The sequence below is a fragment of the Megalopta genalis genome, chromosome 4 (genome assembly GCF_051020955.1).
Source record: "Megalopta genalis isolate 19385.01 chromosome 4, iyMegGena1_principal, whole genome shotgun sequence".
Taxonomy (NCBI): Eukaryota; Metazoa; Arthropoda; class Insecta; order Hymenoptera; family Halictidae; genus Megalopta; species Megalopta genalis.
Window position 1 is genome coordinate 7,233,758 of NC_135016.1, and position 22,499 is coordinate 7,256,256.

Sequence of the window (22,499 nt, forward strand, 5' to 3'; positions counted from 1 at the left end):
GCGCGGCGTGTTATTTTTTTTCTCTATAAACTACGGGTATCGATTTTTGCTTACAAAACGGCAGACGTTCCCATTCCATCCTCTTTAACACTAGAAATGCCAGAGGGATCAAACTGACCCATTTAGAATTGTTTGCTTCGCAACTACGAAACACGCGCAGATGTTTATGCAGGATAATAATATGCAAGTGAAGCGATTAACGATATTGTTGCTTCAAGATTATCGCATGTTTTTATCTCGTTTTTATCGACGGCTAAAATTATCAAAATCTTGGTGCCAGTTTCTTCTTGATCTTTTAGACGTTTAAAATTCTTGAACAATCATCAGAAAACAGGATTCGTTTAATTCAATCGTATTCAATGTTTTAACGTAAAATCTGAGAGAAAGAGATAAAAAAGAAACATTCGAATGGTTTTAATACAATTAATTACAGCTGGCTGTGATCCTCGTGTCTTTTATTCCATCTAACAATGTCTTCGCGATATTATCGACGTATCGAAGTATCGATAACATTATCGATAGTCGCATCTGTAGTGGGAGTGCATTATTGCACGCGGCTGCACAATAGCGGGCAGGAGAGTCTCTCTCTCTCGAACGGTGCCTCGAATTAGCGTCGATTGAACCTGTTATAGCAAAACCGTTCCCCGTAATCCGTCGTTTTTAGACGCAACTGGCGTTTTTCCCGCAAGCCCGCCGACTCCCGGAAAATCGTTTAATCGATAGACAAGTGGACACGGACGGGAGCGCAGTTAAGTGCAGCTGCGTCGGAAGAACGAAGTTACATTTCCCGCGGAGCTCGCGAGCCGTTTCTCTCGATTTACCTCGGCGGTAACCAACTCCATTAATGTCCCATTACGCGATATTTCCCGAGCAATCGAGACATCGCGGGTGTACGCGCGAGATTTCATTTCCCGCGAGGTGACCCGGCCAACATTTCTCTGGCTCACTTTTCAACTTTAACCCTGCCACGGTGTTCGCCCCCAGTCCGTAGCACCCAAGATCCCGTATTTTAAGGTCGCGTAACTTTTTTCGTTCACCATCTTATCGATGAGCAAATTAATTGAATTTTGCAAATGGATTCTTTGCTATCTTTTGTGTCTTTGTATCAATCGTTGCATTCTTTCGTATTCAGAGCGCGGAGGAATTTCTATCTCTTTATGTAAAAGCTTACCTTTCTCCCGCAGATGTTCAGCGTACAAATTTATTTGTTCGTCGAGTTCTTTTTTACGTTTTTTTCTTTTTTACAACTGCTGGTATTGTTCATGTACGTTACCGTCTTCTTTCAGCTGAAAGCCGAGAAACGATAAAGAACGAACGAAAGTTTACCGGTTGATTGGCTTCTCGATAAAAAATCGAAGTCACCCTCATCCTTTTAAATTGCATTGCACATTCGTTACTTCGTATTATCGTCGTTGCATCGTAATAACAATTAATATGAAAATGCGAAGGAAAGTTATTACAAATTTATTTGCAGAATTTCACAGAGATTCCCGATAACATGCTAATTAAAAAAGCTGTACATATACACAGTTTGGGTCACACGGACTGTGTATATGTACAGCTTTATATACATATATATATATATATATATATATATATATATTAATATATATAATATATATTATTTATTAATATATATAATATATATTAATATATTAACACCAAGCATTAATGCTTCACCGTCGTTGGCAAAAGAATAATTTTATTTCGCCTTAGAAGAAAGGAATAATTGTTATACTTAACAGATTATAATCGAACGTTTTAATTCTTCGATGAATATTGTACAGCCGTTTTCGCGAGACAAGTATAGCGAACGCGTGCAAGCTAGGATGGACAGTTTCACAGGAATATGCTTCGCGGGACAATCGAAAGGGCTGGAAGGAAGTTAGGCTATTTGCTGCGGGTTTGCCCAAACAGTGAGTCGTCGGGTTAAATTGCTGTTCGGAAAACCGTCAGATTTATGATTCCAGAGCGAGCGGGCCGCTTCCGGGCGGCCGCCGCGACGCGAAATCGATTTCGAGGGACACGTTCCACGGCCGCATCTGTGCCCGCCGTAAAAATGTTATTTTCGAGACGGCCTCCGCTGTAAAACCCGTTCTACGCCGCGACAAGTACGTGACACTGGGAAACAGATATTCCCAGGCGCCATCGAACGCATCCTCGTGGCTGTTTTACAAGCTGCTTTATACGTTGACGTTCTTTAGCAAGCTTGTTGGGCACGCAGGGAACGGATTATAAAGAATACACGTGAAGCTTGAGTTTGTAAAGTATTAGGACGAGCGAACCGCGACCTACTTGCCCGGCAACCATCGAAATCGCCTGCTATCAACTGGAAGATTTCGTAATTAGATTCCGGATAAAAGAGTCGAACACGAGAGGTTTATGCTGAAATTGAATCCTTTTGCGGATCGTATCTATCTTTCTTCGTAAATCGAATCGATCATGTCAAAGGTTTTATTCATCGTTTTAAATTCAGGTTTTTGCAAAAGACGTTCGCCATTTCACAGATCATAGTTAGCCGTCTTTTATTCTGTTCTGAAATTTCGTACGATTTTATATATTTGCCTATAAAATAATCCAAGTTTTATTATTAATCTTCTATTTACAAATTGTCATTCAATTTTTAAGTTGAATCACGAATTCATTTACTTACATCTGAAAGAGTACAGGTTTTTCATTACAAAAAAATTAATCTTCATTAATGTTAAACAACTGTTCGTAGAACGTAATTCGATTTTTAAATCTAATATGAACTTTATTACGAATAACTCCAAGTAAGTGAATTTAATTTGCAAAACACACAGGGGAGTTTCGTTTACAAAAACGTGAATCCGCGCAAGGATTAATTCGGAGCGAATAAAGGTAAATTGGACCACGAAAAGGTTTAATTTTTAGTGAAAACCGGTGAATACGCGATCAACAAAAGGATTCGAGCACGAAACCTGAAAAAGTTATACGTTTCACTAACGATTCCGAAAAAAGACAAAAATATTAAAAGCTAACATACCACGAAGCTTTCGCAATTTTCCGTATCACCAAACTTCTGCTTGAAACGCAGCGGTTAATATGAATTTTTGAAGCTCCGATTTCGAGAGCGCGCGCGCGAAATAATCAGATTGCCTCATATTTATAATTGTTTCCATCGCCGTTAATTAATGCGTCGCGTTCTTTTTCTCGCTGCCTTGTCTGTTTGCCCGCGTTCATGCGCCCGCGGTACGTTTACAGGCAACGAGCGACATCAAAGACCCGTCGCAGCCCCGCGGAAATGAAAAAGTGCATACCTGAGGGTGCGGTGAGATGCATCTGGAGTGCGCCGCGAAGACTGTACTCGAGAGTGACCTCGATCTCCACGTGTTCCAAAAACGTTATTTCGTTCGGCGAGGATCGGCACTCGTCGCCAGCCTCGAATCGCAACCTCCTCGAATTTCCATACGCCAGCCTCTTGTCGATTCTAAACCGAACGGCCGTGAACGTGTATTTCCGGTCCACGGGCACACGGTAATCTTGTCGATGGGGATACTTGAAATTTCCTGGAATACTGACTACGATATCGAGCGACGTCCCGGCGTGACGCGACGGCCCGACCGTTCGTCAACGAAATCGTTCGCGCAGCTGTTGCACTCGAGGATCCCGCGGCTCTGCGATTCAGCGTCGGCGAAGACACTCGAAAATACTCGAAAATACTCGAAAATACTTGAGGATACTTTTCGGGGAGCTGAGATTCTAATGCGACACCTAATCCTAACCAAAACCCGGTTAATCTAGGAAGGTTACTGCAACTCGACGAGTTAGCTGTTGCAATTCCCGTAAAAAGTGCACAGGTTACTATAATTATACTGCACGTTTTCGATTTTCTTCGACACTTTTGAAAAATATACTATTTAATATGAAATATCGAAGTGTATGATCTTAACCAGTTGGCTGTTTTCGACGAGTATACTCGTCTTGAAGAAATGGCAACATTTTGTTCTGTGACGATTCTTTATTGATCTTTATGCAAGATAAAAATGTTCTAAGTCAACTGTGAGAAACAGAAATAAACTAATTAATTTTTTCTTTCTATAATTTTAATAAGTCGACAACGATGCAACAGTATTTTAAAATATTTCCGATATCTTCACGATTTTTTATTTTGTCCGTTCACTTTTATCAAAAATCTTCGATAAAATCCGCAGTTCTAATTATTGTGATATGATCTATATTATTCTATTAACTGTGAATTTGCATTCTCTCTAATTGATGCTCAGATTGTGCACAGAAATGGACAATTTTGGAAAAGAAGATGCGATTATTCGAGCATTGCGGCACATTTTTATAGTTGTCGACAATCGTTAACTATAAAAACGAGCAGCAAGGCTCGAATAATCGTATCTCCTCTTCCCAAATTGCTCATTTTGTGTACAATCTGAATGTCAATCATTTTCTGCTTTTTTCTAGCAGTTTGTAAAACAACACATGTTTCAGTTTACAAACGCGTATCGACTTTTAAAAAGTGCTTCCAATCGAAAATAATGCTGTTTCGAAGAAATGTGTCCCGCGTACAAAGAAATAAGATTATAACACGAGTTGACCAAGCTATTGTTGCGTATCTGATAACCAGAAATTACTAGTTGCAGAAATGCCGCGGATTGCAGCGGTTATCGCGGACCGAATCTGATAGAGATTACGTTTTTGGTCTCCGACGAGGAGATGGAACTGGAAAGACGGCAATCTCGAGCCACGATATATCCTCGAGACGCTCCACTTTTTCGACCGCCCTTCTCACGGCCCGGTAACGAATGAGTCAAGTGGCCCTAGCAGCCCGTTGAATTCCAGCGCTGCGCTTTTTAAAGGGACAAGGACAGCTGGAGGGCCACCGGTGGCTTTGATTGCGAAAAACCGGCCGCGTTCTTAACGTCGATCCGCGCAAATTGTTCCCTTCATTCTTCTCGGAACGATGAAAGACGCGCGCAGACCTTTACCACGCTCTGATTTCCCCGTGCGCCATTTCGAGGATTAAAATGTTACCTAAAAAGTTATTTAGGCGCGACAAAAAAATTTCTATTTTGAAACCGACTTCCACAGCTTTTTGCAGCTGCAAAGCGGGCCTTGGCATTTTTTCTCTGCCGTTCGAGAGATGGTTTTTCGTCGGGAGATGTTCAAAATGATCAGATTTTAAGCCATTGATTGCTAGAAATAATTTAGGAGATTTTTATCAACGTGTGCTTGAAATGTTGTTGGTTTAACAGTGAGTAGTGACGATCACCTTCTAATGAGATGTTAAAAAGTATCAGATTGTAAGCCACCGGTTACTAGAAATAATCTAGAAAATTTTTATCAACATGGGGTTGAAATATTATTGATCTGACAGCGAAGATAGACGACTATCTCCTAATGGAATGTTAAAAAGTGCCAAATTTAAAAAATTAAAAATCCAATTTTAAGCCATTGGATACTGAAAATAATTTAGAAGATTCTCATGAAGATGAAATCGAAATGTCATTGGTCTGGAAGTAAGTAGAGATTTCTCCTCGTCGCATGTTAAAAATGGACGGATTTTAAGTTATTAGCTGCTATAGAAATAATTCAGGAGATTCTCATGAAATGTCATTAGTCTAAAAGTAACGAGAGCCGATTTCTCCTAGCTGATGCAAAGTATCAGATTTGAAGTTACAGGTTGCCAGAAATAATTCTAATAAAGACTCTCGCAGTAAGTGAAAACGATCGTTTCCAATGAGATATGAAATTTAAGTGGTTTATTAAATAGTGGTCGATTAAATGGAATATTAAAGATTCCCAGATTTTGAGATACTGGCTTTCTAGAAATAATTGAACTGATTCTCGTTCAATTCAATTCAGGAGATCGAAACGTCGTTGTTTTAAAAGTAATGGATACTCGATTTCTCCTCCGAGATGTTAAAGATTACCAGATTTCGAGTTATCGGCTGCCGGGGAATAATTGAGGAGATTCTTATCGGAGCGCGGCAAGCAGATGAAGAATTCACGGAACGAGATTTTCAGTTCGGAATGCCCGAGTGCGCCGCAGCCATGGCTAAATATTCGATGTTTAAAGTGCCGCCCGATATCGCATTCGAGCGTGCTAATCTAAATGGACCGCGAGAGGTAAATCCTACTTGTGCTCGCAGCGTGCCGTGTCCAGATAGACCGTGCTATGTCAATATTATCGATTAACAAGCACACTCGTCTGTACCGCGTTTTGGAAGCTTGATAAATTCTTCACTCGTACAGAAATTTGTGTTCGCGGTCGGAACGCTTCACACGCGGTTGGAACCAGATGTACCGGTTATCCCGCCAAAGCGAGAGAATTCTGCTGTGCTCGAATCTGCGCCGATACTCTCGTTTATTTCATACCGTTTTCCGAAAAAAACATACTTTTTTCAGAGTATTGACAAACCGCCGTTTATTTTTTCAGCCCGGCATTTATTGCCGCGCGCTTTCCTTTTGTTACAATATTCCAAAAACTGATCGGCGAATCGACGAATCCGCGAACATGCTCGCCGAGTTGTGAAAACATCAAACTTTCCAGAACGCGAGGAAATAATTCAAGCTCTTGCGTATATCTGTGGCTGCCAAGAGAAATGTCTCGCGTCGCATGCTTTCATTTCGATACATTGCCGCATAAAGTTTCGATGATTCATTCTTCGCGTTAGTAATATTTCTCCGTTTATTAGTTTTTCTTTTTGTTCGAACGTATCGAATCTGTTTTCATGATTTTTATTCTGCCGGATACGTGAATACTATATCGTACGGTTCAATTGATTCGTAAATTTAAATTGTTTAAGATTGTCGCAGGCTATGATTTTCTTTTTACAGCCACAGATATTTGCGGTAGGACAATAACTATTTAAAGTTCACCGTTGGTATCCTAGGTGTAGTACAATGTATAGTCCTCGCGCGACAAGAAGGCACCTTTGTGTTTACGTTCCCCCTCTTTCTAGCTGCTCCGCTGCCGCAGCTACTAAGAGGGGGAATGTAAGCACGAAGATGCCTTCTTGTTGCGCGAGGACTATACTTTTACTTCGTATAGTCTGCTTCTAGCATACGTACGGCGACCAACGAAAGCATTTGAACGAGACAGGTCATTTAAAAATTATATTAAAAAAGATTTAAATACTAAATAAATAACGATAATATCCATACGCTTCATAAAACTAAATAACTTGAATTTTTATCAAAGTTGAGAGTAAAAACCAATTTGTTTCACTCCGTAAATATTGATCACTGCAGATATAAAAAGATACGCGTCGAATATTTTTCAGCGAAATATTTCATCCTTAAATCTCATTAAAATCAGCGATTTATATTTGGAAACGTTCTCATGTGAATCGATTACGCGTAAAGCGTATTTGGATAACAGAAACTTCGGATATTGTAGATCCGGATAATCTAGGTTCTACGAAATGAACTTTTGCTCGAGATAATCGTCACCCGATGATCGTCGTAAATAAAACGCTGGAAGCTGATGGATCGGCCCGAAAACATTGCGTCTTGTCGCCGGATTGCCCGTTGCCCGCCGTACGCTCCAATTAATCGTCGCCCACTTACATTCCGGCGGCGTCCACTTTACAAATGGTCTTCCCGGGGACGGTTGTCCAATTGGAACTGGCGGCGACCAGCGCGAAAGCGTTCATAAGCCCGAAGCCGAAACGTGAGTTGAACCAGAATCCGGCGGAGTTTCGGAACCACCCTGGGTTCTCCCTGAAAGTTGACGCAATTACAGGGCCGGCTTCGCGGCAGGAAGAATGAAACGGCGTAAAATGAAACGGTCGGCGGATGAATCCCTTTTTTCGCTGGCGGCGAGTGAAAAGCGGCCCGCCAGCTTCGTATCGCCACGGTTCATTTTCGTTTCGTCTTCCGAAGAAGAATTCGAAGTTTATACTTCGCGTCCGGAGGATACTACAGAGGTACATAGTTCGAAAGCCGGCGGCCTCGGCGTGGAACTTCGTCGAGCCGTTGTCGACGCCGGATAAAAGCATTGTTCCCTGGATCTGATCGAGTGCCGGACACAATCGCGCAATCGGGTTAGTGAATTCGGGCTATCACGCGGATCCTCGCGCCGTGAATGGGACTCGAGATTTTTAATAAATCCGATTGCTTGCGCCGCGGGAAATTCTCAAAGAAACACGATCCATCGGAGGATCTACCCTTCCGCGATTGTATAGCCAGCTGGCGTAACCTGTTTTCGTCATAGAAAGCGGATTCGATTTTTTTTTTGTCACGAGGTAGTCCAATCAGGATGGCCAGAAAGGTCGTACGGTTTTTAACAAACATGTACAAAGCTTCTTTTCTATGCAGGGTATCCCAAAATTATGACGCTTCCTGAGGTCATTTGAAGCAACTTTTTCCTTAGCGAAAATGCAATCAGCGGCTTTGTTTACGAGTTATTAACGAAAAACGCTGACCAATCGGAGAACGAGTGCGACCGGCGCTCCGCCCTCGCGGCCAGTGCCGCTTCGCGCTGGCTATCTGACGCAGCAGTAGTGGTCGCGAGGGCGGAGCGTCAGCCGTACTCGATCTGTCATTGATCAGTGTTTTTCGTTAATAACTCGTAAACGAAGCCTCTGATTGCATTCTCGCTAAGGAAAAAGTTACTCCAAATGACCTGACGAATCCCTCATTTCTCGGAAGTACCATAATTTTCGTATAATTTTTGTAATCGTCATCTTGGGATAGTTTGAGATATAAGTGTTATCCAGAATCCGCTTTGGTCAAACGAACCGAGATTGGTTGCATCTTGGAACGCCTAGTTTCAAGAATCATCGAAAACCGCACAAACGTTCCGGCAGTTCTAATATTTGTCCTCGCGTTTCTACGCTCTGGAAATTAAGTCGCTAAACGGGCGGAACGAATTTATTTGCGAACGGGACCGCCGCAGAACGTCCGCAGTTGTTTAGTCCCCCGGGAGGATAAGCAACGGGTTTCGGTAAATAAATCAGGATAGGAGCGAGACGGGAGAGCTTCTTTGTACGGCGGAAGCCGTACAAATGATCCTGGATCGGGCGCGACGAAGCAAGACGACCGAGTATTATTTTTACCGGGGCAAAGATCCTCGCTTCCTGTTTGCCTCGGCTCAATTACTGGTCCACGTTCAAACGACGCGACCTACATTCCGCTCCGGCCACGAACCGAATAAGAATGTCACGGCGCTTTAATTCAGCCCCGATTCCGCGGTGCCCATCGAGAAGAATGCGATCGACTCGTGTCCCCGGCCCGCGAGGAGGAGCCGGCCGCCCATCGGGATGAATGGAGCGAGAGGTTTACCCGAGAAGACAATCTGTCAGAACGTCGCGATGGGATTCCTTTGATAGAGCGGGCCGTTGTCCGACCGAACGGCCGCCGCGCCGTTGCATAACGAGGCTGATGCATCCCATCGAATATCGGAAAAGCATGACGCGCCGGATGATTGGATTTCGCCGGCGTTATCATTTAGGAAGACCGACGGACGTCTGAGAAAATGTCCAAGCGTGACCGGGACCGAAAGTGACATCGAAAGTTATTTAAAAATTCACGCGGCTGTCATCGAAATCTTTTTATGCAGCGCGTTTCGTAATTCATGGTATAGATTGGGAGGCTTCGGTTTCGAGGAAATCAAAGTTAACCCTTTGCACTTGAAGCTGTTTTCACAATAACTACACTTTTAACAATTCTTTCAATATAAATAAATTTATTAAATATATATGTAATCATCGAGTACAATGTATAAGTATACATCGAGTATAAGCATCGAGTACTCGACTGATATTTAACCCTTTGCACTCGAATGGCGAGTCTGAGGCGCCGCTAAAAATTAGCGGCTCTGCTAATTTTGCTGGCGAGTCTGAGACGCCACTTATAAATATATGTATAGCAATTTTTAGCGGCGCCTCAGACTCGCCATTCGAGTGCAAAGGGTTAAATATCAGTCGAGTACGCGCATTTTGTACAATAGTTTGACCGGAAATAATAAACTAGATTCAGCGAAAGACACACTAATTATTTTAGTATCCCGTGTTTATTGTATTCTTCAATCGTAATCTTGATCTATAATGATCGATTATTAATCAAGTACACGTACACTCGACTGATAATTAAATTCAATTTTCTCGAATAGATTGCCTTCCATGTAATTTTGTTATTTTTAATTTTAGTCCTGTTCTCCGCCATGGAATCTACCTGACCCATTTTGTATCATGAAGTTAATGGCGAACAATTCGGAAAATTATACTCTATAATCTGCGAATAATTAGGGAGCTTGCCGAGGCTTCAATATTTTTCGAGTGGCTGAACTTTCATCATTTTCACTTTAATATTTACGAAACACTTGACTCGATTACAGTACCAAAAAAAATAAAAAGCAACGAACGTCGACTATGAGAAGGAACTTCGTGGACTATACACGCTACTACTACTACTACTACTACTACAAAAGTTTCCAGGTTAATTACACGTTAACTTTAACATGTTAACTTTTCATTTAACTGGGTGACACGAAATTGGAGGTGGTAATCGCAGCATCCACATCGAGAATATTCTAGAGAATGTTTTATGTTTCATCAAAATTTGTTTATGAATAGGTCACGGCACAGCGGTTAATTTTGAGCGAGTACTTTGACGTCGTAAGAGGACTAGGGTGATTATAGTAAGCGGATTTGGAAGTACAGTAATTTCTCCGGGAAATGCCAAATTTGTGTCGCTGGCTTGATCGATTTCGGAGATAAGGCAGTTTGGTGTTCGCGTGGGTCCGAGCATCGTTTCGTGGCCGCTGTTCTTTCATTGATAACCCGACCTTCTGGAAGCGTTATGCGCTTAGCTTATGGTAATAGTAATCGTAACAGTGAAGCGTAAAATTGCGGCCCCCTTTCTAACAACTCGAAATTCATTGAGAAATTCCAAACGGTTTCAAAATGGCGGACGTTTGACTTTTCAGCCATTTCAACTGGATATTCTGGCCAGCTTAATAAGTGCATTATAACATATTCGCGCACATAATGAGCGATGCTAATTGACGTACCGTTGCTAATGAATATTAATCGTCCATTAAAATTAATTAGATGTAAAATTCTCATGTAAATTAATACGTTCGCGGACCAATTCCGCAACACTGATATCATACCGGGATCCGTTTTGTGCAAGACTTTATCGAATCGCATGTAGAACGCAAATTTAATGATGCTTTGATACGGTTCCCATTACTTTATGCCGTCCATGAATACCGCTCTTGTACCTAATAGCTTCTTTTGAAATGTTCCATTGCATTACGATACTGATACTTTCTGCAGTAATGGGATGCTTCGGTTTCCCTCAGAGAAGCTTCCGCGGGAGAAATTGAAGACGTATTGTATTAAACAACTATCAAAGTCTCGTGCTCACCTGAGAGGGCTGTACTCCGAGGTCCAGACGATCAGATGCTGCACGTCCCGCCAGGTCAGGTCCTTGCTTCGAGAGAAACATTCAGATTAGGTTTCTACCTTGATGGCGATAAAAAATGTTGACGATTCTCACTCTTACGTGACTATAATTTTATCATTTTTATAATATACACTAAGAGTATGAAGAATTTACAGGGGGTCCCATAATTATATTAACAGTTGGAAAGTGGTGATTCCTGAGGTCATTTGAAGTAACTTTCTCCTTAACGAAAATGCAATCAGTGGCTTCGTTTACGAGTTATCGACGAAAAACACTGACCAATCGGAGAGCGAGTGCGGCCGAGACTCCGCTCTCGCGACCACTGCCGCTGCGTAAGCCTGCTGGCGCGACGCGGCATTGGCCGCGAGGGCGGAGCGCCGACTGAAGTCGCTCTGCTATTGGTCAGTGTTTTTCGTTAATAACTCGTAAACAAAGCCGCAGATTGCATTTTCGCTGAGGAAAAAGTTACTTCAATTGACCTCAGGAATCACCTCTTTCCGAGTGTTAATATAATTATGGTACACGCTGTATTATTTACAATAATTATTCTACTGACGAATCGTCTTGCAGAGAAGAAAATATCGAAGCATTAACGACTATTACAAATGCCAGAAAAAACATTCCCGTTGCTACCCGGATAAATAATTGTGTCCACGAGGAAGAGAATCGTAAAGAATATTTTTTCGTTGATAAAATTGTTCGTCGCCACAAAGATCCAAAATGGTCCTATCTGTGGCACCCTCGTTTCGTAATCATGGCCGAACATCGCGGCGGAGCGTCAACAAAACTCGGCGCCGTTAATAACTTGGAACAACTTCGATGCAACGGCGGCGCGGCGCGGTGTCGCTCAAGTTTCGCAATCTTGCGCGCACGACCACCGTCTGAAATATATTCGACCGAGACAGAGGCGGCGCGATAACTTTCTTTTTTCTTCGCAGCCGAGAAAGCCCTATGCTAATTCCGTCGGGGATGGATTTATCTTTAATGCGTTTCCTGTGTCGCGCCGTATTTCCGGCTGCGACGTTTCCGCGGACGAGGAGGGACCGGCGGGCAACAAGCGGACCGAGGAAATTCCTATCTCCTTTTCCCGCCGGTAGAAAATTCCCCGGGCTTTTCCGGAACTGTCCTGAAAGCTCGGTAATGAACCGTAACGCGAGGAGATTCGCGGACGCGGCGGATAAATCCACGGGCTCCGCCGATTGTACGGGCTGCGTCCGTCGGAAGCGAACGATAAGGGAAAAGTTTCGCCCGAGACAGAGATTCAACGAATCAGTTCGAGGACTTCGTACTTCACTTGAAGAGCCAGCGCCAGGATCCCGGCGGCTAATGGAGCGGACGCCGATGTACCGGTGTGCCTCGTCGTGCAGGCGTTCCTCAGGTCCGTCGTAGCCTGGCAGGATAGAAAAGAAGTCCATTAAATTAGCCGCAGTTCACTTGTTCCGTTTGCCCCCTCCCCCCTCCCCCCTTCTAACGGGGCAGTTTCACTGCGGATTAAAACAGCCTGTGGAACCACTCTATTTTTTTCTTGAATACATTTTCCCGGCCATTTGCCGTGCCTCCGGTGTGCTTTCGGGCAAAATTAACTTCATGTTTATCGAATAAGGAGTATAGAATTTTTGTGTGCTTTCAATTTGGTTATTTTTCGATAAAAAGTTTAGTATTGTTCGATAAATAGGCATTTTTTTATGCTTTTATTTTGCTGATTTTTTAATGAAAGAATTTAGTAAATCTTATTCGATAAATATAAAGTTAATTATGCTCGAAAACAAAACACACGTATAGCAGTTGGTTACCCCACAGTAACTGGCTCCACTGCCTCATCCAATCTATTATAGTCTGATCGTAATGGGACACTTACTTAATCCTTGTACTAAATTTGTACAAGTGTTATGATTAAGTAAATTCGGGTTGAATTGATTGATTATTACATAAAATTATTGCAAATAAAAAATCCTCTTCTTCAAATCTTTATAGAAAATTTCTCAAATTCAATGTCAAAAAATTGAAATAATTTTTGTGGTGTTTCAGGATCTTCCGTCTTTCACATGTTCAATAACAAATAAATAATTCATTGAGTTCAAATGACAAAAAAGAATTGATAACGTATTACACGAAAATATGAAGTGAATTATGCTCGAAGATAAACAAAAGGCACAGTAATTGACAACCTCGGAGTAACTGGCTCCACCGCCCTATTTGAGCAACAATGAATTCTAACATTAAAGGACGGGACAATCAAGGCTCTGCTGTAACACCGCTAATGAAATGGTTCGGTCCCATTCGAATTTCCGTGGCACTCACTATCATCTGGTCGTGATAAGCGCCGCTGCTGTAAGTCGTAGCCATGGTTGCGGGACAGCTCTCCCCGTACCAAGGGAACCTGCCGGCCTGGCTGGCCGATCCGACGGCGATCGTGTAAATGCTGCCCACGTATCCGTCGCAGCCGCAATCGTCCGATTTCGAGCCCCCGTTTCCGGAGGCCCACACGTAAATGCTCCCCCGGCCGCCCCTGCCCTGCGACACGGTACGTCCACAGCAAAATCGATAACGTAATCGCATCGCGTCGGCGTTTGTAAATATTAACTCCGGCTGGATATTTTTCGCGATGCATCCGGCGAAACAACGGCGCGCTCCGTTCCGGGACAAATATGCGCCCACGGTATAAATATGCAGCCGGAGCTGCTCCTCGACCTCGCGCGCGCGATTTATTCTTCATCCATATTTAATCTTTCACGGTAACACGCTCGAGATTTTAAGCCCGCCCCGGCGAGAGAGCCGGTTGCGCAGGAGAGCCGTGTCGTCGACTTACGTGGAAGGAACCGTTCCACGGAAATTCGGCGAAGTGCTATTTTCGAGACAGAAGCTCGCCGGAACTAATGAATAGAAATTGTGGCCGCCCGGAGATTAATTCTTCGCAGCTCGGGATGTTTTCCGCGGCGCTTCGTGGCGAGCGAGATCAATTTTTCGGTCGTGTTGCGATTCGTGAAATTGCGGAGCTTCGCTGTTTCGAGATTTCTGGGCTAACGTTTATGCGAATTGAGGAGTGCCTTCGTTAATTGGCAGACGCAGGGGCTATACGGAAATGTTGCTAGGTATTAGATAAATGGATTTATTCTACTCGTTGCAGTGTAATTAACCACAGTGGTCGCATAAGATTATTTCTTAAAGCAAGAGAGGAAATTAAATAATTTAGAAATCCGCCGAATTTCCGATTAGAAATATAGTGATTATATTCTCTGTCCAGGCTGTTAAAATGAGCACAATCTATGGGATGGCTCGATGGCATTCTGGTCGAAGTAATAAATAACATACAAATATGATATATTATTAAGTCTTCATTTAGGCGTCGGTAATAATGTCGAAGTTACTTTGAGTCTAGAATTACGCGCACCGCTCTATTTCAGAACTGGATATAACGAACTTCAGAGTGGACGGAATGATACATGGGGGCAGAACGGATTGTTCATGCGAATGGAAATGGTCGCGAGATGTTCGCGAAACATTTTCGTTACGGTCGCGACGTTCCAAGCATGCAAATACGTACTAGAGCAATTCCACGTTCGAGGGCCTCCTCGGCAAGTCTCCCAGGAGCCTCCAAACTTCTGCCGTCGTCGGCGGGACCCCAAGAGGCGGTGTAAATGTCCACAGCTTCCGGTTTGTAACCGAGAGCTTCTCCCTCGACGCGATCGTTCACCAAACCGTCGAGAAGCTTGATCCCTCCGACGGAGGCCTCGAACGCGACGCCTACCCCGCACTTCCGGTTGTTGGCCTCCATCGCTATTTCCCCGGCACACCTCGTCCCATGGCCGTTCATCCCTAAGAGAGTCGGGATTTGATCGAACGTGCGAGAACTTCGTTGCGGATCTCAACCTTCGGAACGGCTTTCGCTTTTATTGTACAGTAAATTCTCCCTAATTGACGTTCGGCTTGCACAAAAATGGACAATTTGGGAGGAGATGCGATTGTTCTAGTCTCGCGGCTGCTTTTTAAAATTGCCGATTGTCAATAATTGTAAAAACGATGTGCAAGGCTCGAACAATCGTACCTCCTCTTCCCAAATTGTCCATTTTCGTGTACAATCTGAGCGACAATTAGGGAGAATTTAATACTGTATTTTCTGTATTTTCTAGTAAAGTAATATATGCTTCAGTTTTCAAACGTGTATCGACTTTTAAAAAGTGCCTCCAATCGAAAGTTATGCTGTTTTAAACAAATGTGTTCCGCGTACGAAGAAGTAAGGTTATTGTTGTTGGTTATTGCTGCGTATCTGGTTTACAAGTTGAGAAAAAATTCGGGAGAATTTACTGTATTTCTATTTGTCTCCTTCGTATATATATATTATCAATTGTTCTCTCGTGTATACAGTGACGAGCAAAAGTGTGCACCGCAGGTCTCATGAAAATGTAAATTAATTCCTTAACTAATCGGTCGCGGATCTGGGTGAGTGCAATTACGGGGTGAATTTAATTAACATTATGAAACGGTTATTTCCATTCGTGTTTGTGGTACACGAAGAATTTTATAAAGATACAAAGTTCACGCAACGTTTACAATTCCGCGCGTCTCAGCAGACGCGAACTATAAAAAATTAAATATGCAGGGTTGGGGAAAAATAGACTTTTGGAATAGTAAACATACATAACTATAAATGTTTTCATCATCTCGTGTAATACAGAATTCGGCAAATAATTTTTGTTCGAAACACCAGTTACACGTGGAAACAGCATCTCAAATTTATTCAAAATTTATTCACGTTATATGCAACTGCTAATCACTATATGCAAAAATAAAAACGTTTTCTTATCTACCGTCGCTATCTACCTGATAAATCGTATCGAGGGAGAGGATCATCGTCACCCTCGTTGACGTCGTAGCTGATTTCCGGATCCTAGATCATGAAATTCAGAAGAGAACGGTGCGAGAATCGATTCTGTCCAGGGTGTGTGAATAGCCAACCCCTGGAACAGCATCCCCTGGCATCTGTGAGCCAACGGGGGTAGTTAAAAAGCCGGCATTCGGGAAACTCACATAGTTGTTTCGAAGATCGTCGTGGGTGTATTCCAACCCGTCGTCCAGGACCGCGATCCTGACGCCGCGACCAGTTACCCCCAGTCGATACAAGGGTAGCACGTTCAGGTCGAGCTTCGGCAGAGCTTTGTTCGACCTCGTGTCTTGCTGCAACGGTTGATAAAGCAGCTTTATCTTATCGGCGAGCCAACGGCTGGACGCTTTACCACCCTGTTATCGATTTCGACATGGGTGTCTCTCCGCGACGGTGTCGCACGAAACGTCCAAAGAGACGACAAACTCATTACCAGGTACCATTCCTGGCCCCACAGCTCGTCGTTGAACATCAGCCTGGAGTCCTCGGCATCGAAATAGTCCTGAAATCCTTGGTCGTCCTCGACGTCGTTCGATTGATACCATCGATCCAATTCGAGTCTCTTCTCCCTTATCAAGGGTTTCTCCGACTCGAGGTTGGCCAGCGGCACGTAACCCCGCTTGTGTCGCTCGATCGTCCTCTGCTGGTCCGCCCAAATGATCTTTCCGGGGAGCAGGAAGTCCGGTCACATCAAGATAATCGAACCCGACTAAACGTACAAATAATTATACCTTGGCGCTCGAGTTCAACGCTTTCGGCGAGCGAAACCCGCCCCGCTTCTCCTGGCCGGGTCCCTGGCCCTTCAGCCACACATACGTATCCTTGAATCCGAGGACCTGTGTCAACACGCGACAAAGACCATAGAAGTAATATCCGAGCCGAAACCGGCGTGCTTGCAACCGCCTGGATCGCGAAACACAAACGTCTCTCGAACGGGCTTTTAATTAACGCCCGGCGAATTAATGCGCACTTTGCGATACCCGATTTACTGGTCGGCGATTTAAAGGTTCAAGTTGTCTACGGTGGCGTCGATCTTCTTTCGGTAACCTCGATCGCGGGGCACACGGGTGATTAGAACTTGTTCGGAGGCAGTTTGTGAAATGTTTCGTTGCGTGCCGTTATGGGGCTGAATGACTGATTCGATTGTTCTAGATCACGGTAATTTCTATCTCGTTTTTGTAGTTACCGATTAATAATTGTTCCGGCTCGAATAATTGTACCCCATTCTTCCCAAACTGTCCATTTTGGTGCGCAATCTGAGCGCGAATTAGGGAGAAATTACTGCGTTTGTACTAGATGCAGTAAATTCTCCACAACTGTCGCTCAGATTGCATACAAGAATGGACAATTGGAGAAGAGGAGATACGATTATTCGAGCCTTGTTTTTATAGTTACCAATTTTACCGTCAAGAATGATAAAAACGAGCTGTGAGGCTCGAATAATCGTATCTCCTCTTCCCAAACTGTCCATTTTGGTGCGCAATCTGAGCGCGAATTAGGGAGAAATTACTGCGGTTGTACCAGATGCAGTAAATTCTCCACAATTGTCGCTCGGATTATACGGAAAAATGGACAATTCGAGAAAAGGAGATACGATTATGCGAGCCGTGTTTTTATAGTTACCGATTTTACCGTCAAGAATGATAAAAATGATCTGCGAGGCTCGAATAATCGTATCTCCTCTTCCCGAACAGTCCATTTTTCTGCGCAATCCGATCTCATTTAATATGAAAAATACACAGAACAATTTTTCTCGGTACAAATACAAAGGGTAGAAGCTTCGGAAAATACCCCGAAGAGACTCCTCACGGTGTGACGTATAGGTATTCTGGCGATCCGAGGCTCGATTGTTGCGGGGTTAGTTTGTCCCCTCGAATCGAGCACCCTCGCTACTCGAGCGTCGGGGGTGAGACACCACGACGCCACGTTTCAGCCCTTCAAACGATCGAAAGGGACGCTTCGATCAGGAGACCACGAGGAGACAGTTGGTGTTCCCCGGCGTTCGTCGAGCGCGAGCGGGAAAGGAAACGTGCGCGCGCCCGTTCTCGCGAGGGAGAATGGGAGAAAAAGAGAGCGAGAGGAAAAAAGAGTTGGGCGGGGGGAGGGGCTTTTGGGGGACCATCGAACGTCTGAAATGGAGTATCGTAACGTTATTATTATCCGGCGCCACGTGGCGACCGCGTTTTTGTACGGCATCCGCATGTGTCGCCCGGTCTATGGGGAAAAGGGTGGGGGGACCACCTGGTCGGAGTCACTCATGGGAGAAGCCACGATATTTCCGTAACGACCGGCCTCACGGTCCTTCAGCCTTTTATTTCGATCCACCTCCTGACACTCGGCTTTTCCGACCGGCTTGCCGCTCCTGATAGCCTATCGATCCGGCCGCTGCTCTGATTGACGATCGCGTGCGTGTGCGCGACGATAAGGTGTGACGTATACGTGCGACGAAGGATCGCAGGTGTACAGGTACAGTCGCGGACACGATATTTCGAGGTCGTAAAATCGGTCGCGGGCCATAAAGTAACGCCGCGGCGTTGCGGTGGCCGGGACAATGGGCTTTGATTCGAATTTGATTTCGGTGCAAGACGTCCCTGCGAATTGTTTCGACCGCCGAAAGTGATCGCTTTGATTGCGGATTTTATGCGTTCGCGACAATTTGTAACGGATCGAACGCGACACAGTGAAAACATTTAATGAATTTCGGAATACTATTGCGCTATTTTCAACTCGATGAAATTAGTAAGGCGAGAAAGAAATGTCTATTTAACTATTGCATCTTGCAATTAATGTAGACAAATTTTATTTTATTTATTTATTTATTTATTCGTTTATTCATGGGAAAAAGATTTTAGTGCAAAAAGAAGGTAGTAGCGTGTAAAGAAAAACGAATAAAAATGACACACACAAATATCGTTTATATAAAGGTTAGTGAAATAATTAGTCGAGAATACGCTAGTTTAGTCGATAGTTTTAGATTTCTTCCTTTTTTCATAATTTTATAATTAAAAACTGCTTACTAAATAATTCAGTGATGCTGAAAACAAAAGCTTATGTCGAATGGCGGAGAATCGGTGAATCAGCTAAACAGTTAACAAAAGCTTGTTCTAATTCCCTGAACATCGGCTGCAAATAATCGATTCCATCTCCAGATACCATCCCACTGTCTGAGAAAATCGTCGACGTCCGTTTCGCCCCACTCTCCCCCCTCCAGCGATTTTAGAAGAATTCTTCCGTCGCAATTGCTGCGCGAGTTTTCCGTAATAAGTCGGCAGCTAATTTCACGCGTTTAACGCGCCGCGGTCGTAGATTTTAATTAAGGTTTAACAGACGAAATCCTCGGAGGAAACGTACGACGAGCCGCTGTTTAATTCGCGTCGCCGCGAAAGAGATACGAGATTTTAATTTGCATAGAGGATACAGTCGGCCGGGTGTTTGCTTTATTTCGTCGGACGACAGGCGGGACGCGACGTTTTTCGCCGGCGACTTTATTTTCTATTTCGCCGCAGAATGGAGAGTAGATGGCCCGTGTCAAAGTAATTTTTTGCCGCACTTGAGCTCTTACCGGGCGACTTTGTGGGACACCCAGTACGTGGGAGTCGTCCGTACATTACCGGCGGCAGCGCGTAAAGCGAAATGCCGCTGTCTGTGCAACCCGATGCATATCTCCTCTCCGACTACGTAACGCGATATCCCGTTCTATATCTCTTTGGATCAATTCCGCGTTTACTCCCGGCGCATCGCGGGTAATAAAAATGATTCGGTTCACCGGGCCCCGCGGTGTCTATGTCTTTCGATATTAACAATATCGTGCGCCGATTGTATTTTATTCGATCTTCGCTACGATTCTACTTCCTTTCTTCGCATCTCCTCGAATCTTGTCCCTGCTTCGAGAGCGTCCCCTTTCTCTTCCCGCTTCTTTTTTTCGCGCGCGCACCGCCCCGAAACCATCCATGTGCCGTGTCTCGCGGCATTGTGTTTACGCAACTGCCGATGATTAAATTCTCCGCACGCAAACAAGCCGAATGAAACGGTTATCGGGGAACTTTCCATTCTCTCGAGCAGCCAATCGCGCAACATAATGCACCTTTACGGCGAACTTCCCCGTTGAAAATTGAATCCGCGACTATATCCTAAGTCCGCGCTGTCCAACTTTCACCAGCCGGCAAATTGAACGTTCTCTAACTCCTCGCCCGTTGTTCGGAAAACCAAGACAGCGCGCGATGCCGTCGACTGTCATCCGCGAGCACCCGACTTCCCCGTGTTTTATTGCCGGAGTTGCGCTGCTGTATTATATTCCCCGGATAAAGAGGGGGACGGGGGCAAGCCCGTTGTAGAACAACGCTCATCCTATCGAATTATGTACGTTTGTTCTTCCCAATTTCGGTTTCTGGAACTGTTAACCGGGTACGATGAAATATTTCGTAACTTGCCTCCAACGAGGGATGACGACGCTTCTCGTCGTGGACATTTTTAAGAACATTTTCGTGCGGACTCCATATTCGATGAAACCTATGCGTGATCGTATATGTTGACACTTCGAATTTGCGCAATTTTTTTATGTGTACTAGAATAATTATTTCAATTCGTTGGATTAACTCTGTATACATTGGAGATGCTTGATTCAGGTAGTTTCTAAATACAGCGATTTCTCCCGGGAGTGCTAAATTTCGGGTTGCTCTGAATTTTCTTGTGCTAGTCCTACGCCTGTGCAATTTATTGCTACGTCGATGCTAAGGGTCGACGGGGTCAGTCAAGCGTGGGTCACGTACCTAGTGTAGTAATTTCTTCCTAATTCGCGCTCAGATTGTGTATAAAAATGGACAATTTGGTGAGAGGAGACATGATTACTCGAGTTTTGCATTTCGTTTTTATAGTTGGGTTATAGGTCATAGATTAGCGTCGTGTGACATCCAAATTGCTTTCGAAACGTGTCATGTGGCCTCCGAATTGCCTTCGAATCGTGCCATGTGGCCCCCGAATTGCCTTCGAATCGTGCCACGTGGCCCCCGAATTGCCTTCGAATCGTGTCATGTGGCCTCCGAATTGCCTTCGAATCGTGCCACGTGGCCCCCGAATTGTCTTCGAATCGTACCATGTGGCCCCCGAATTGTCTTCGAATCGTGTCATGTGGCCTCCGAATTGCCTTCGAATCGCCTTCGAATCGTGGGAAAAAATTAGAAATAAAAAAGTTAAGTCATCGTTTTCATTCTATCCCGAGTTTCTATAAAAACGAGCCGTGAATCGCGACTTAGTATTCTCAGATCTGCCGGTTTCAATTCCGGCCTCCGAACATTTCCGGGAGAAATTACTGTACGTTGTGAAACATTTTAACAAGACAAATGATCAACAAGCGAAAAGCGACTTTTATTATCACTTTAAACATGAACGATTAAACTGACCAATCAAAATCATTGGCTCCTGATTTTTCCATATACAGTTTCTGATATTATAAAAACATTTCTACGAGAAATCTTTGCCTACACTTCTTTATTGAAGCATATACTATAATACAAATCATACGAAGTTTCAATAAATTCAGTCTTAACATTGTCATAAAAAACAATAATATACATTAGTCGGGATTAGAGCTCGGTGGAGTTAATACTAACTCTAATTAACACTAACAGGGAAATGAAAGGTCACGAACATTTCCTCGAACATCCCTCCCGAAGTGTTCGAGAGGTTCGATCGAGGAACGCATCGATCACGCGAAAGCGGCGGAGTCTTTTCGCTCATCGACGCGTAATAAAACCGATCGAACGACGCATGCTGTCCACCATTAGAATAAAAAAACAGACCGGTTTCCGTTACAGCCGCGTCAAACCGGAGGGAACAATAGCCGGTCCATAAATCTCCTTACGTGTCGACGAAATTATTTGCCGGGCACGAACGTCACGGATGCGGATCGCGAGATCGACTTCCTGCGTGCCTTCCCCCCTCCCCGGGGAGGAGGGGTCGTCCCGATAAAATCGGCGCCGGGCACAAAAATCGGTAGCTGCTTACGCGTCCGTCCGTCCGTTCGTCCGTCGATCGTCCGTCGAAACGGGCACAGGAAAAACAGAACGACAGAACGAAATACCAAAATCGGAAGGGCGGTCGCGGGGTGGCGGGAGGAGGGCAAGGTGAAAAACAAATGGACGAAAAAAAAAATACAACACAGTGGGGGAAAAAGGCCGTTGTATCGACGCGGAGGCGAGGATATTCAGTCGTTTATCGTTCGGTTCGACGG

At 44.2% G+C, this 22,499-nt stretch overlaps 1 protein-coding gene across 1 annotated transcript in view; it reads right to left on the reverse strand.

Moving 5' to 3' along the window:
* LOC117223710 (neuroendocrine convertase 1) overlaps nt 1-22,499 on the reverse strand; it is a 43,684-nt gene that overhangs the window by 3,010 nt on the left and 18,175 nt on the right. Inside the window, exons 3-12 of the mRNA XM_033476142.2 lie at nt 17,002-17,106; nt 16,704-16,931; nt 16,417-16,563; nt 16,210-16,276; nt 14,933-15,204; nt 13,690-13,902; nt 12,678-12,778; nt 11,350-11,415; nt 7,546-7,698; nt 3,282-3,451 (exon numbers count right to left, since the gene is read on the reverse strand). Of these exons, the coding sequence (XP_033332033.2) occupies nt 3,282-3,451; nt 7,546-7,698; nt 11,350-11,415; nt 12,678-12,778; nt 13,690-13,902; nt 14,933-15,204; nt 16,210-16,276; nt 16,417-16,563; nt 16,704-16,931; nt 17,002-17,106 (1,522 nt within the window). The remainder of the gene's footprint in view (nt 1-3,281; nt 3,452-7,545; nt 7,699-11,349; nt 11,416-12,677; nt 12,779-13,689; nt 13,903-14,932; nt 15,205-16,209; nt 16,277-16,416; nt 16,564-16,703; nt 16,932-17,001; nt 17,107-22,499) is intronic.